General features: G+C 42.4%; 1 protein-coding gene across 1 annotated transcript in view; it reads left to right on the plus strand.

The window, feature by feature from the left end:
• The window catches only part of INTS6 (integrator complex subunit 6), a 107,126-nt gene that overhangs the window by 29,992 nt on the left and 59,625 nt on the right, over nt 1-17,509 (plus strand). The window contains exon 4 of the mRNA XM_074987449.1: nt 8,474-8,563. Within this exon, the coding sequence (XP_074843550.1) occupies nt 8,474-8,563 (90 nt within the window). The remainder of the gene's footprint in view (nt 1-8,473; nt 8,564-17,509) is intronic.

Genomic DNA, 17,509 nt, shown 5'->3' on the forward strand with positions numbered 1-17,509 from the left:
TTCAGTTTGCTTTAACAGATTACTTTCCTTTCTGATCTGATGTTAGGATCCTTGGGTTAAAATCCAGGTCCTGTAACATTAGGCTTTCTACATACACACTTTTGACTTCCTGGTGGATTGGCAGTGGAATTTAGGTACTTTGCCTTTTGATTGCTAGACGCTGAGAACACTAGTCATCTTGCACAACAAAATGCACAAGGTTTCCTTTTTACATCATGAGAGTCTTTCCTTTTGTTTGCTTTACTTATAATAAACTTTTTGAACCCTTGGTATCTATGTAGGAACATTTGTGTCTGCTTTCATTGATCTCTGAATTTATTTGCACAGTGATGAAACACTTTGTTATACTGTTAATTCGTGATATTTTTCTATCAGTAACTTTTTATCATTCACCAACAACTTAGTTGGACTGTTCACATGGTTCACGTATCTGGTCAGTGCTTCCCAAAACATTGTTTTCTGAACTGAAGGATGGACAGAGGAGCATTGGGAGCCAGAGGAAGCAATATAAGGACATGCTGAAGACAGAAGTGTAGCATCAGTGTCAACCCTTGGGAGAACCTTGCTCCAGATTGTCTCCAGTGGAGAGCAGTAATCCATAAGGGGGTGGCACAATTTTGAAGGTCCTGCCACAATGCACGTGAGGAGGGGTGATGAAGAAGAAGAAAGTGGCAAAACCTGCCCCTCCTACATCTACTAATACCTGTCCCTTCTGTGATAAAGCCTGCAACTCCAGAAATGGGCTGATCAGCCATCAATGGACACTCAAATAAGAGGGTGACATGAAGGTGTCCTACTTGTTATTGAGTGACCCTCAAGATCAGTAACTTTATTCTCCCTCCTCCCTCCAGGGGTGTGACTCAGGGTTCATTTAAAAAGTGTTGTGTTGACTATAATATGCTAGTTGGGGCGTCTTGGGTTGGCTAGTGGGAATTTCTGAACATCTGTGCAAATAAGTCTCTCCTCACGTGGTCAAGAAACTTTGGTATCAGTGGACTATATATCCCAATTCACTGAAGTAGTGACTAATATCACAATTGAATTGCCTCATGAATTGAGACAAAAACATAACACTTTAATCAAAATTAACATTGTATGATGTTGGGATATTGTGTATAAGGTAACTAAGATACTAACTTTTTACTATTTTACTCGTACTTTCTAAGAGTTTGAGTGTATTCCATATTAGTCTAACAGATTTCAAGCTGTCCTGCTATTTATGCCAACTTCAAATAGAATGTTCTTTAAAACTTGCTGTGCTGAGCTAATGGAACATCTACTTTTATTTTCTTCAGTGTGCATCTATACTTGATGATGAAGGGGGGAATTTAGACTTCTAGCACTTCCTGTATAATACCTGCTAAATGAATAGAATGAGTCAGTCTGCCAGCAGATACTTCTTCCTTAGTCTTCGGGTGTTCTTCCTGTTCCTCCTCTTGATCACACACATGCCCTGTGCCAGAAAGCCACTAGAGTAGGAAGAAAATTATTCTAACTTTGTGGTAAGATATCTCTAGTAGCTACTGAGTATTGGATGGTATTGAATTGAGTAGTGCTAGTTGAATAATTAGTTGTCTATTTGACAAAATCAATTGAAATCCCTTCAGGAGCTAGTTGCTGCTCTGAATTCATGAACTGGAATAATCAATAATGCACCTTATATAAGGAACTTGTCTGTGAGGAATCCTATTTAGATAGAAGTGACTCTTTTTACTGCAGGCTGAATTGGAATTTCCTGTTCAATGGCTCTCACCTGCCTTATGCGTGGCATTAAGTATAACAAATTAATTGTTTAATGCTCTAAAGCAACATTTCCAAAAGTACTGGTCCTTGGGGGAAAAAATACTGCTGCATAGAAAATATACAAATTATCGCTATATACTATTATTATTGTGAATAGATACTAAACAGTGACAATTTATTTTTTTTAATTCTTTATTTATATGCATTTATATTTTTGGGCTGCAAAAAGGGTACTGAAAAAAAATGCGTCCCAACTATATAAAGTTTGGGAAACTCTGCTCTAATGAGACGATAAACATATTCGCCATCAGTGATCATAGTAGTAGGCATCCTTTGATCCTGAGGGATCATGGGTTTGCGCCCCAGTTGGACTGATTCGAGCAGTGTCTTCTGTGGCTGTGCAATCCAATCTGGGAGTGGCAGTCCTTTCTGCACTGTGAGCAGCAATAGGCGGATGTTGCTCTGGTATCATGGGTACGGGTCTTCCTGAGGGCTCTCCTGTCTTCCACTTCCTTCACCAAGGTAGTTTCATACACAACAAGAGCTTCCTTCACTCCCTGTTTCCAGGCATGCCTGTCTGAGGCGAGCGAATGCCAGGTGTTCACGCTGATAGAGAGAGCACTGAGGTCACGCTTGCACATGTCCTTGTAGCGCAATTTAGGTTGCACTTTCGGCCTCTTTCCAGACGCCAGTTCGCCGAAGAGGAGGTCCTTTGGTATTCGGCCATCCGTCATGCATGAGATATGGCCCAGCCAGCGCATACACCTCTGTTTAAGAAGGGTGAACATGGAGGCACTGCGCTATTGGGGACCTTGTCCTGCCATGAGATACCAAGTATGCACCTAAAGCAGCGCATGTGGAATGTGTTAAGCCGCTGCTCTTGTTTTGAGCACAAAGTCCATGTTTCACTGGTGTACAGCAGTGTGCTCAAAACACAGGCTGTGTAGACCTGCACCTTGGTGTGTACAGTGAGCTTATTGTTAGCCCATACTCTCTTCGTCAGCCTGGAGAACATTGTGGCGGCTTTTTCCAATACGCTTGTTGATCTCGCTATCAAGTGACAAGTTGTCCGAGATCATTGAGCCGAGGTACACGAACTCATGGACAACTTCCAGTTCATAGTCTAACACATTGATAGATGGCTTGTTACCCATGTTTTGGCCCATCACCTGGGTCGTCTTTAAGCTGATTGTGAGGCCACATTCCATACATGCATCCGCAAAGCGAGTTATGAGTGACTGCCGTTCCTGCTGTGTGAGAGCAGCAATAGCTGCATTGTCAGAAAAAGGAACTCTCTTAGATGTTTTGTAAGCACCCTGGTCCTCACCCTAAGCCTCGACAGTTTAAAGAGGTTGCCATCCGTTCTCGTGCAGAGAGAGATGCCCTCTGTAGCAGTTCCGAAGGCATATTTGAGCAAAACTGCAAAGAAGATGCCGAAAAATGTTGGAGCCAGCACACACCCCTGCTTCACTCCGCTGAGAATCTCAAAGGGTTCAGATGTGGATCCGTCGTATACGACGGTCCCCTTCATGCCTTCATGGAAGGCCCTAATAATGCTCAGCAGAGTTGGGGGACAGCCGATCTTAGCCAGAATCGCAAACAGACCTTTTCTGCTGACGAGGTCAAATGCCTTGGTCAGGTCAATGAAGGCAATATACAGAGGTTTGTTCTGCTCCCTGCACTTTTCGTGCAGTTGCCTAACAGAGAAAACCATGTCTGTGGTGGACTGTTCAGCTCTGAACCCACACTGAGACTCAGGGTAGACTCTCTCTGCAAGAACATTGAGCCTCTTCAGAACAACACGTGCAAATAGCTTCCCCACGGTACTGAGAAGGGAGATGCCGCGATAGTTGTTACAATCACTTTTGTCACCCTTGTTCTTGTAGACAGTAACGATGTTAGCATCCCTCATATCTTGCAGTATGCTGCCTTCTCGCCAGCATTAGCAAAGTATTCCATGCAGCTCTGAAACTAGGGTACCACTGGCGCATTTGAGGATTTCTGAGGGAATACTATCTTTCCCTGGGGCTTTTCCAGAAAAGAGAGTACTTTTAGCGCGTTGCTGAGTTCCTCCAAGGTGGGCACAGCATCGAGTTCAGTCATGGTGGGCAGAGGCTCGATGGCATTCAGGGCTCTCTCTGTAACTACAGTCTCTCTGGCGTACAACTGTGAGTAGTGTTCCACCCAGCGTTCCATCTACTTGGTTCTGTCCCTCAAGACCTTGCCTGTGGCCAACTTAAGTGGGGCAGTCTTTCTTTGTGATGGACCGATGGCCTGCTTGATCCCATCGTACATTCCTCACGTTACCAGTGTCTGCGGCCTGCTGAATCTTGGAGCAGAGTTGGAGCCAGTAATCGTTGGCACACCGCCGAGCAACCTGCTGCACGTGACTCCGAGCAGACTGAGCATCTGCAGGTTCACCTCACTGGGAGAGGACTTGTATGCAGCCAGTGCCTGTCTCTTCTTCTCAATCAGGGGCGTCAGCACTTCAGTGTGGGCTTCAAACCAATCAGCAGACTTGACTGTCTTCTTCCCAAAGGTAGATATCGTGGTATTATAGATAGCATCCCGTAGTTGTTCCCATCTCTTGCTGATATCAATGTCGTCCGGGCGGGGCAAGTGCTTGGACAAACTCGCATACTTTTGAAGGGTCATGAGTCTTGCCAGTGTCAATGTGCAGCCTCCCTTCCTTTTTGGAGCGAAAGAGTTTTCATGGCTGGATGTGCACCTTACTACACATGAGCAAATGGTCAGTGTCAGTCTGTGCTGTGGTAGCTACGTGTCACCCTGACATTACCTAAACGGCTGCGTTTGGTGAGGACGAGGTCAAGCTGGTGCCAGTGTTTCGATGTTGGGTGTCGCCACGAAACTTTGTGCTGGGGTTTGACGTTGAAGAAGGTATTGGTTACGCAGAGGTCATGTTGGGAGCAGAGTTCAAGGAGGCGCTATCCGTTTTCATCCATCTTCCCTGTTCCAAACTGTCCCAGACAGGATGGCCAGCTGTGGTGGTCGCTGCCAACTCTGGCGTTAAAGTCATCAAGGATGAATAGCGGCTTACGGGAAGGTACCCAGTGATCATAAGTGTATCTTAAATACCTTAAGTCTGTTAAAGGTTTTGGTGTTTTTGGGGTACATATATTTTTGTGTGGGACTTTAATACTCAATTGGACGAAGGCTAGTGGTAAAACAAATTTGAATGATTCCTTTGAAATTGGAAACAAAGACTTTTAGAAAATTAAATAATATTATACCAGGACATCCATGGAATAAACAGCATGGGCTAGCCTCCCATTTAAATGAAAAAGCAACTTATTAGTCCAATGCTAACTTCTGATAACTTATGTGTATATATTTTTTCTAGATTACTTGATTAAGGTTGCTTGTCATGCATACTGTTTTATAAATGAACTGAAAAGCCATGACTGGTAAATAAGGATTCTGTTTCCTTCTGTCTATAATTGGTCAGAAAATTGAGAAATTTCAATATAAAGACATTTTGAGTAGAAATCTTTCCAGTATTTTCTCATTGTGAATAATATCACCATTCCTTAGGAAGAGTGTTGTAGGCATTGTTGAGGTTATTAATTGTTAAATGAAGTATATGGGGTCCTGAACTCAGTTTATCTATTGCCTCGTTCTTTGATGTCCTTGTTAACCGAAGTGCGACTGTTGCATCAATTGAGCATCTTTATTACCATAAAGAAAAATATTCAGCATTTAATTTACAGAGCATCAGTTAAGTCTGTAGACAAGTTCAGTGTCACCAGCCCTTGCAGCAGTGTAGGGTCTGGATGCACTAGGTCCAGAGGCCCACCTGCTATAGGACTCATTGCTCTGCATCCGATCACCCCAAAGGCCTACAAGCAGTTCAGAATGGCTGTAGAGGAGCACTCTGTCAGAGGGACTGCTGGAGCGACCAGTAAGGGATCAGATAGTAGACAAGCAGTGGAGCAGACCCCTCAGTTGCTGTGTGTAACTCGACAAGGGAGGACTGAGTACTTGGCTGGTTAGATGAACAGCAGGGACATTGAATAGGTAGATGAACACCAGGCTCAAATGAACCCAGGGAAGGCTGCCAAAGACTATGTGCCTGGCTGGCTGGATAGAAAAGCAGCAAGTCCATTGGTCAGTGTTGGAAGACTAAGCCTAGGGGACTGACAACAGAATCTGGACAGAGCAGGTGCGGGTACTGAAATGGGCCCTGCTCAGCTGTTTGCAAAATGAGCCCAAGGAAGCAGTACCTCTGGATGAACCTAAGAGTTATGGCCACATAAGAGAGTTATTAGAACTCCAGACTGTAAACCATGGAAGTGGGGACAGTGCATGCATCTTAGCCGCAGGGCTGAGTCACTGAAGACTCAATGAGAAACATGAGTCAGAGAAGTGGGGAACTTGTGAGAGGCAGGTGCCACTTCTTTTAAAAGGATGTACAGTCCTGATTTGGAAGTCATGACTGTTATAATCATCCCTATAAAGGTGTGCAATCAGAATCCTTAGGCATCATTCTTTTATTTCATATTCTGCTAGTGAACAACAGGCTTTTTGAGATTTTTTAAGTAGATAGCTGTAAAAGTAACAGCTAAAATGTTTGTGAAATTAAAAGGCCAGAAGGGTTTTAAGACTGAAGTCCTCTGTCATTTAGAAATAGAAGGTTAATGGTAAGTTTGTCTGACTGTCTTCAGGCTTAGGCCCAAAGTAACCACAGGTCAGCCTGGATTTCTGCTAGAGTATGGAGCATTAAAGCTTATATAAAACAGGGGGAAAATACTTGTCTGCTAAAGATGCATAAAAGCTTTTATAATAGGTGAGTTTTGAAATATTGGGGTTTACCTAGTTGTTCCTCTTAAAGAAACAAACTTTAGTAGTCGTGTAATACTTTAAATGATGCATCCAGGATCGATTTTGATTGTTTATTTATATTCTAAGTCTCTATATATTACACATTTAGGAAAAATATTTAGAGCCTTAACTTAGACCTCTTAAATTTGTATATAAATAAAAAATGTTCATTAAATCAATATTTTCAATATATTTTCTCTTGCGTTACTCACAGTAAATAAAGGTTATAATAGATCACTGTACAGAAGGTGTCATGTAAAACAGTACACTTACAATCATAATTAAATAAACTTTGCTATTTTTATGATTTTCGTTCTAAGCTTTCAGACTAAAAAAGGCAAATTGTCTCATTTCTTCAGGTCTGATAACTACAAATCTTAGGATTTTATCTCTATTATACTTAAGCACTTTTCAGGTAAACTCTGCATGATGAGGTCCACAGTAATTTAACTGAATCTTTTGTTTGTCCTAAAACATAGGTTTATTTATATACTGGTTATAGTGGGAAAAATTTAACAGAAGGGTATTGCAACATGCTCTGAGTGGTCAAATTATGGAAATGTCTAATATCTGGAAGTTCACTGCACAATCAAACACCTGGGCTGTGCTTTTTCTCGTGCTTTGATCTGAGCTTTGGACAAAATAGCTTACAAAAGAGCACAGCTGTTTTAATTCATTATGGAGGGGTATTGCTTTTAAAGTCAGATCTGCGCTGAAAAGTTAGCTCAATATAGCTACTACGTCTGTCAAGTGTGTGAAAAATCCAGAATTATTTTGTCAACTAAACTACTGTCTCTGAGGGAGGCGGATTACCTGTAGCGATGGGAGAACCTCTGCAGTTGCTTCTGCGTGTTACATTTTAAATGTAGACATAGCCAGAAATTTTTCAGTCATCAACAGAAGCAGACTGGAACCCATTGGGAGGCAGGACGATGGTATGGTCCTGGTGCTCTGTCACAGGATTACGTTTTCAACCACAAATAGAATAAGTTACAGTAACCCATTCTGAATTGTTAAGTACATGACTGGATAGATCCTTCTATGCAAGGTTCCCTGTAGGCTCATGGTTAAAATAGAAAGTGCCAGTGTTAACGTGGGTCTGATTGTCAAGACGTAGTCGTGAGTTGAACAGGACCTCAAGACCTTCAAGCTATTTTAGCAGATGGTCACAAAATGTCTTCTATAGTTTTGAATGCTGCGTCTTAAATGCTGCTGATGTAGAAAGCTTGTCAGTCTTCATAAAAAGTGAATAGCTAATGAAACAGGTGTGTGGGTGTGCATGTATGTGAGAGAGAATCACTCTGGTAGTAATGTGACCCAAATAACTGGGTGCCACCTAATTCTAAGCAACTCAGTTGTTTGTGTCTAGTAATAATATTCTAGAAACATCCCTTAGGTTGTGAAGATGTTTTCGTGAGGCCATATAGTCTTCTGAAAATCTTAATTTTTCATCAGTAGTGAAGGACAGCTGCAATCTCTTCATGTTATAAAGGTATTAATTAACAGACACACCATTTGTATTTATTGAACATTCAGTAATTTGCATATGCACAATTAATCAGATTCTCAAAAAGGCTTAAGTATTTTGTTACTTTAACATATATCATTTATGATATAGTCAATAAAAGTAAATGCCTATTTTAGGTTTGTTGCATATGTGTTAGTTCTAGGATTGTGGATTTGAAAAATGTTGAGGAACATATTCATGAAGGGTTGCCATAGGACAAGATATCTACCTAGGGCCTCAATCAGCAGCCACTGAAGTCAGTGGGACTATTTCCATAGATTTCTCTGAGTGGTAGAATGCGACCTTGGTGCACCACAGCTCGCTTAAGCAAGAACTTGAAACATTTGAATGTTGCATTTCTAATGTGACTTCACTTTCTTTTAGGGAAGAAATCCCTTTTTTCTGGAGCCAGCAATAATTATAACAGTTACTGATGGGAGTAAATTAACAACCACAAGTGGAATACAGGATGAGGTAAGGCCTAATCTGTTTATCTATTGCACCAGACTTCATATCGAAGGCTTATGTGTTAGATTTACATGTATATGTGGGATAAATTTAAATGGAGTTTCCTTGGATTTGATGCAATTTTATGTAATTGTACTGTGCTAGAAAGTATATGAAAGCCTTTTCAGCATTAAAAGCTTGAGCATTTTAAAGAAATAGCTTTAAACAGATTTGAAGAGTTTCTAAAACACTCAGTTTGCCAGTTTGAGTCTGACTTAAAGTACTGGCAGACACGCAAATCATTCTGTTCAAGGTAAATGGGATATTCTACACAATTGTTAAATGAGTATACATGGCTTTTTAAAGGGATTACTAGAATACATGTAGTGTACTGAAGTATATACGTCTGGAAAAATGTAAACACACACTATCTATATAGATCTTATTTAATGTTCGGAAGTACTTCTGTGATTTATAGATGTCAGTTGAGAATTATTGTCTGGACTCTGGAATGTCCCTTACCAGTCTAATAAAACAGAGATTGTCTAAAGATTTAATTTCAAATTAATTCATATACCTTACCTTATTCAAATTCCTACATATACCATAGAACACTTAAAATCAGACATACTGGGTCCATGCTCACAATATATTTTGCAGGTCTCCATAGCTAAAATTCTGAGGTATTAAGCTGTTTAATCACCAGATGGCATGAGGTTTCTTTCTTGTGAAGTTGCAGCTGTTCCTAACTGCCTAGATGACGAGCTCTTTACTGATGCAGTGATTCTGTTTTTTTTTTTTATGTGAGCAGGCCTTGCAAGGGGGGAAAAGAAAAAAAAGCTACTGTCTGGTTCCGTTTTCAAAAGTAAAGGCTAGGTCCTGTCAGTGTTCGTGGTTTTCCCTTTTTATTTCTTTTTTTTTTTTAATTTTTTTCTCGTAACAGGTTCACAAACATTTTTGTATGGTGCATCATGTTTTAATAGAGGTTATCTTACAGACCACATACCCTTTGAATTGTGATTGTGCAGCCTTTCTCTTGTTGTTCTGTAATTCATTCCTTGGCCGTTAAAGAAAATTCTTTCATGAAAAAATGATATTAAGAAAGTGTGAAATATGTTTTTAACCTTTTTTTAATACACTTAAGTTAATAATGAGCAGGGGAGGAGAAGGAGCAAGGTTGCGTTATGTAACAAGCCAGCTTTCCATTTATGACCAGCAAGTGTTCCATGAATCAGTTTGAGAATTTCTGCTTCAGAGTATTTGCTTTTAGTTGACTTTTTTGTGTCCTTGGACTAGTCTCTTTCCCTCCCCCTCCTTTGAGTGATGAGGTATTCTAGTCCTGCTCCAAGTGTGGTCATATAACTTTCCTACAAGAGGAACACTAACATTGTTGATTCCAACATTGGAGACAACTGTGTATCTCATTGTGTAGCTGACTTTAGGATCCCTGAGCTGTTAAGGTATAGCTTAGTCCTGACTTTCCATAATTTGGTCAGTGAAGATGTTTTTAGAATTCTTAAAAGCCTATAGGGTGGCTATCCTGTAGGCAGATTGTTCTACAACTGTGCTGCCAGCTTAAATGTAAATGCCATTAGTTTGTCTAAATATCACTAGTAGTTTTTATACATTCTGCAGATTTCTGTTTTCCTATCATTCTCTTGAGTGAGGGCAGTACACCAACCTATGTGTTGCTTAAGAGGCCTTAAACTTTTAAGGCCTGACTCCATAGTGAGAGCCACAGCCATTAATCAGGAAAGCACCTAGTATTCAACCTCCGTTTCCAGAGCAAACCTACCAAGTAATTCTTGAAATTGGTTTTCAATGACTCGTATACCTTACTGAGGTCTTGGACTTCTTGCCAATCAGGTTTCGTGCTGGTATGCAGAACTGTATGTAAATGGCTGCCATTTCTTGTCTATTGATGAAGGGAAGATATTTTCTCATGTTAATAGAACCTTCTGCAACATTTGCGACTGGTAGCAACCGAACAGTATTGTTCAGTTTTGACATTTCAGGGGTTATTATGGGTACAATGAGCTGGATGGGGTCCTTCCCTTATTATTATACTCATTATGGTAACTTCTGCTTCCAGACCCCTCACCTATGAAATCCCTCAGTGCACACAGTATAATTTTTCTAGTACTGTTCTTGGTTTAATTGAAGTCTTGAGGGATAGCAGTGTTCTGTGCTTCTTATGGTTAAACAACACGGCCTTGTCGGTGTTTGGAAGAAGAGCTAGAAACACGAATGACTGGTTCGAAGCTAACTCCGATGAGATGATTCCAGTCATTGAAAAGAAGCGCGCTGCACTCCTGGAGTACAAACACTCACCAAGCCAGAGTACCCAGGAAGCACTTAGAGCGGCCAGAAGAACAGTACAGCAGACAGCCAGGCGCTGTGCCAACAACCAGTGGCTCCAGCTATGCAGCAGCATCCAGACCTGTGCCGACTTTGGTAATCTCAGAGGAATGTATGAGGGTATGAGGAAGGCATTAGGACCCACCCAGAACAAGATGGCACCTCTGAAATCCAAATCTGGTGAAGTCATTGCTGACAAAGCCAAACAGATGGAGCGCTGGGTTGAGCACTACTCCGAGCTGTACTCACGCGAGAACGTTGTGGTTGACGCAGCCCTCGATGCCATCGAGCTCCTACCAGTAATGGACAAACTGGATCAAGAACCGACTGGATGAACTGAAGAGAGCCATCGACAGCATTGCAGCAGGAAAGGCCCCTGGTCAGGATGGTATACCACCAGAGGTAATCAAATGTGCCGCGGACACGCTCCTGGAACCCCTACATGAGCTACTGTGCCTGTGCTGGAAAGAGGGTGAGGTTCCACAGGATATGCACGATGCTAACATTGTAACCTTGTATAAGAACAAAGGAGACAGAAGCGACTGCAACAACTACCGTGGAATCTCCCTCCTAAGCGTCACTGGTAAACTGTTCGCTCACGTCATCCTTGGCAGACTCCAAAAGATTGCTGAGAGGGTGTACCCTGAATCGCAGTGCGGATTCCGCGCAGAGAGGTCTACCGTTGACATGGTCTTCTCTCTAAGGCAGCTGCAGGAGAAGTGCAGGGAGCAGAGAAAGCCACTCTACATAGCCTTCATCGACCTGACCGAGGCCTTTGACTTGGTCAGCAGGGATGGTCTGTTCAAACTGCTCCACAAGATAGGCTGTCCTCCACGATTACTCAAGATGATCCAGTCGTTCCACAAAGACATGAGAGGAACCATCCAATCTGATGGTGCATTATCGGATGCTTTCAGAATCAGGAGCGGCGTCAAACAAGGATGCGTGCTTGCTCCGACATTGTTCGGGATCTTCTTCGCACTCCTCCTGAAGCATGCCTTTGGATCTTCAACAGAGGGCATCTTGCTGCACACAAGATCTGATGGGAAACTGGCTAACCTTGCAAGGCTGAAAGCTAAGTCTAAGGTGCGAGAAGTCCTCATCAGAGACATGCTGTTCGCAGACGATGCTGCTGTAGTGTCTCACACAGAAGACCAGCTTCAAAAACTACTGGATCAGTTCTCCAAAGTGTGCAAGGACTTTGGGCTTACCTTCAGCCTAAAGAAGACAAACGTACTCGGTCAGGATGTTGCTGAACCTCCATCAATCAGCATTGACAACTATACGTTAGAGGTCATCCACGAGTTCGTTTACCTCGGGTCCACCATCCCTGACACCCTGTCATTGGAGACTGAGCTAAATAGGAGGATCGGAAAAGCAGCCACAACTCTGTCCAGACTCAGCAAGAGAGTGTGGAATAACAACAAGCTGTACACTCACACCAAAATGCAAGTCTACAAAGCCTGCATCCTCAGCACCCTCCTTTATGGCAGCGAGACTTGGACCTTGTATGCCCGCCAGGAAAAGAGGCTGAACGTCTTCCACTTGCGCTGCCTCAGGCGCATCCTTGGAATATCATGGAAGGACAGAGTGACCAACACCGCCGTCCTCGAGCAAGCTGGAATCCCAACCATGCACACCCTCCTCAGGCAGCGTCGGCTCCGCTGGCTTGGCTACGTCCACAGTATGAATGATGGAAGGATTCCAAAAGACATCCTGTACGGTGAGCTAGCCTCTGGCAAAAGACCTCCCGGACGCCCCCAGCTGCGCTACAAAGATGTCTGCAAGAGAGATCTCAGAGAGGTAGGCATCGAGCTGGACAACTGGGAAGAACTAGCAGATGACCGCAGCAAATGGAGGCAGGGGTTACACAAGGGCCTTCAGAAGGGCGATATGAAGATCGAACAGCTAGCAGAGGAGAAGCGAGCGCACAGAAAGCACACTAAGGACTTGCCAGACACCCACCACATCTGCAAGAGATGCAGCAAGGACTGTCACTCTCGTGTGGGTCTTCATAGTCACAATAGACGCTGTAAATGAAGTCCTCAATTGAAACTTTAAAGGGCGCGATCCATCGTCTATGCAGACTGAAGGATGCCTACTACTATGGTTAAACAAATCTGGCCATAACAGTCCAAAAGATTCTAGATCACACAGTGCAAGTGTGGCTATTTTTGTCCTGCCTGCCTTCTAATATGATTTGCCAGTGAGCATTAGTGCTTATTCTCATTACAAGAATACAGTAGAGGATACCATATATAAAGCAGTGACAACCTGGGTGTATGATTTGGGTGCCCTATGGCTAATTTCAAGTGATGGGTTCTGTTTGGGAAAATGTTGACTTATCTACTCTGGCCACTTGCAGTAGCAAAAGCAGACTTAAAGTGCGAGTATATGTTTGGTTGTTGAGAGCATTTGCCTGTTCTCTCCTATATAAATTGTGAGGCTGAGGATTATGCATCAGTTCCATGCTTCCAGACCCCACATGTTTTTTTTTATTTTTTTATTTTTTTTAAAAGTGTTGTTCAAATGGTCTATTGGCTAGAGATAATTTAAATCAATATACAGTAGAGTGGCTGACATTATTCTTACAAGAAAGATTTGTAATTCTCCAAGTAAAACACAGAACAAACACAGCTGAGTTTCTAGTCCACTAATCACTTATGCTTAATGCTCTGTCATATCTACTTTTAGAAGTCAATATCCTTTACCAACGTGTTTGCTTTTTCAGCAGATAGCCTATTACAAATGTCTGACCAAATCAAAGAAGCTAAAAACAATTGATGCAGAGCTGGCTGGACAGAAGGTCTTTTTGTATTTAAAAATAAAAAAGATGTCTTGACTTTCCTGGTTTTGTTGCAATACACAATCAGACCATCCTTTGCAAAGGTAGTTTGGGGATAGAATTTTCCCTGGCGGATTGCATTTTCAATTTTAAATGATAGAAGGGGAAAAAAAGATTGTGACTACCAACCATGTTTCAATCTCTGTTTTCTGCTTTGATCTTAACCTATAACCTTTGTACATGTTATCAATTGTGTTAGTTAATTAAAAGAAACATGTTCTGTCTCTGCATAATTTTTTTCTTGTTGGTTCCAGTTTTAGTTAATTAGCTGTAGCCAGATTTCCACTGATAGTGACAGTAATATTGATTGATATAATCTGTTATCTCCCTTTGAAACTGCCTGCAATTTCTTACATTGTGTCCTTAAAATTCCTTGTTTTGTCTTTACATGTCTTTGTAAATTTCAGGATTCTTGAGGTACTGGACACAGATGGAGACATAATCTTGTGGACAGGTCCCAGTGTGTTATTGAGAAGCTGGGGCATTAGTCTCCCCCTTTTCAGTTAACTCGCCAGCAGGCTTACTGGTTGCAGACTAACTTTAGGAGTTCAGGAATGTTTTAGCACTGTTACTACTGCCCTTTCAATTAGTAGTGCATCGGAAGTCCAGAATAATTGCACCTGGAGTAGCATCCCTATGAGTGCTCCCTCATGCTTGTCCTGGTGCTCTAAATCTAGAAACTTTAGTTGCAGTATGCATGGGGGTCCACAAATGCTATGTCTCTCTTCGAGCTGCATCACAATGCTGCATGGCTAGAGGTGGAACTGTTAGCAGCTGTCTTCATCTACTTATTGAACATTAGTCTTCTAGCTATAATTCTAGTTGTAATTTTTTACTTGTTTTCTTACCGTAAAATAAAACCAACCCCACACGTTTTTGTATTCCCACCTTTTCTCCCCATTGGGTAGGTCCTTTCTAACTAACAGGGTATGCTCAACTCACCAGAGTTCAAAAAGTGCCTCACTTGTAACCAGGCAATCCTGATTGCAGATATTCACACTCAGTGAATTTAATACCTTGGGGAGAGCCACATACAACAAAGACATGATCTTTGCCAACCACTCTGGTCAAAATCCCACAAAGAGTTCCTCCAAAAGAATATTTTCTTAGCGGTAGCTCTCCAACACCTGCCACCTGGTAGATATGAGTCTTCCCTACAGCCTTTTTCATCTAAAGGCTTTGGATCAAAGAAGCAGGCTGTGGACCCCTCTCTCAGATCTTTTAAGAAGAGAGCAGGAAGCCCCCTACATGAGTCTCAAGTTACTGGGCAAGATGGTGATTGCATGTGGCTATCTTCAGCACCAGTGCCTTCCAGAAACCAATAATAACCAGTGCTGGCAACAGGAGACAGACCTGATTTGCAGGGGCACCAAAGAAATATGAGTAAGCACTCCTCTAAAAAGATGCATCTGGTATGTGAGCCCACATCTGGATCACTAGCAGAGGCTTGGCCTGGACAATTAATACAGTACAGACTGAACTCTGCCATTTAAGAGATCTCCACATGCTGAATGCACTAGAATCCTCTTTTCATGGTGCTGAGTCCTCTGGAATAATCCTCTACCAAGCACAGGAATGTCCCTGCTGCCATTTCCCTCTGCTTTTTAACAAAAGTTCAGCAGTGAGCCTGAGGCAGTAGTGTTGCAGTACTTTTTCCATCTTCCATATAGTGCTCATTACCAACAGAACTCAAGGCTCTATCCACAGATGACTGCATAACTAACATGTAGGTGTGGCAACCCATGGTCATCACCACTGAGCTGTTTGCTGCTACCACCCCACTGGCCATATTATGACCCTTGAGTGATGCAGCTCCAAGATGCCTCTGGAGCACTAAACTTTGCCTGAGAGCCCTGGAGGTACAGTCCCCATGACCCATTCCATTCAGGGGTTCAAAAATACCTCGTTTCTTAGATGAACAGGAAGCTGGTAATGAGGAGAAAGTGATACTGAAGACCGTCTCCTGTTCTCCAAATGAAGCCATCATACCTTCTTGACCATCTGTGGCAGAAAACTTTCATCTCTTTCAGCAAATGGCAGAGGATGGCAGACGCTCTCCAGATTGCATTGGAAGAAGTCAAGGATAACCACCATCAACATCTTGAAATCCTTCATTCTTCAATTCTTCAACCTTCTCAAAGATTGCCATCCTGATTAATGAGGCCATTTTAGAGCTGACAAAGACTGTGTGACAGACCCCATCATCAGTGGCCCCAACCTATAAGCAAACAGACAAAAATATGTCCTTACTATTGAATCTCCTATTCTCCTACTTTTCACCTAGCTCCATCATTGTGGACTTTGTCAGTTCTCATGGCCAAGAATACCAGTCAAGGGGCTGCTGTTTATGGCAAGGTTTGGAAGTGCTGTTCAGTAGAAAATTATATTTCTCAGCCACTCTGCAATTTCTTATCATAGCTACCAGATCCTCACAGCAAAATCTGATTATATAAATTACTCAAAGCTGAATGACTTTTGAAAAAAATTCCAGAAGCACAACATAGCTCATTCAAGGCCATTATCCAGCATGGCCAATTAGTGGCAAAGTGCAGTCTGCCCTTGACATAGCTGCCTAGGTGCATCTCTGCAGCTGAGGTAATGCAGTGGGCATTATGGCTTCCTGAAAGAGGGGCAGTCCATGGTAGAGGTGGCCTGAAACTTTGCTGTGGAGACTATCTCCCTTCATCTCCTAAAGAATACCAGGGCTACTCGCCAGTCACTGGGACAAAAAAGGCAATTTAGTCCCTGGTCCCAGCACAGCCCAAATATTTCAATAACCAACTTCAGCTCCAGTATAAGCTGCAAATAAAGAAAGGTAAATTCCATTAACTGAAACCATCTGTCTCACAATCATCATCCCAGACCTCTACATCTAAATCCTGCTTCTGATGGAGAGATTGAAGCACCATGGGACCACTCCACTTGATTGACACAGCCAACCATTGTTCCATATCCATTTGGCCAGACTGGCAGTATTCTGGAGTGCTTGGGAAGGCACAACATCAGACTGTGTTAGGTCCTAAAGATGGTCTGAGCTGGATGCGCCTTTCAGTTTATCTCCCTACCCATTCCACAACACCCTTTCTCATTCCTCTTCAGGGATGCCTCTCAAGAGTTTATTATAACAGAAGATATATCGCTTGTTCCAGTTATGAGCCCTACAACCACTACCTCAACATATATAAAGAAAAGGATTTTTGCCGACGAAAGCTTATGCTCCAAATTATCTGTTAGTCTATAAGGTGCCATGGGACTTCTTGTTGGTTTCACTTTTGTTATTTCTTAATATCCAAAATGAAGGGAGATTTGAGACCTATGCTAGACTTCAGACATCTCAACAAGCTTGTCACGTGGAAAAATTCAAGATAGTCACCTTATTGGCAGGCATTCCAGCATTGGAAAATGGAGACTGGTTTTAAGCCATCAGTCTCCAGGACATCTGTTTTCATATCTTGATCCCACCAGCTCTCAGACAATTTCTCACGTTAACCCTGGGATACAACCACTGCTAATACAGGCTGCTCTCCTTTGGTCTATCTTTGGCTACAAGGCTATCTTCCAAGGTTTTGTCAGTGGTGGCCAGTGACCACTCCTTTACACTCTCAAAGTGATATACCCATACCTGGATGATTGTCTCCTCTAAGCCAGATCTCTTTGGAAAGCACACTGACACAGCTCTATAAACAAATACACTGGGGTTTATGGATCAAAACCCAAGAGATCAGCCCTCGCTCCAGTACAATGCCTGGAATTGATAGGGGCTGACCTTG

Source organism: Carettochelys insculpta, chromosome 1 (assembly GCF_033958435.1).
Source record: "Carettochelys insculpta isolate YL-2023 chromosome 1, ASM3395843v1, whole genome shotgun sequence".
Taxonomy (NCBI): Eukaryota; Metazoa; Chordata; order Testudines; family Carettochelyidae; genus Carettochelys; species Carettochelys insculpta.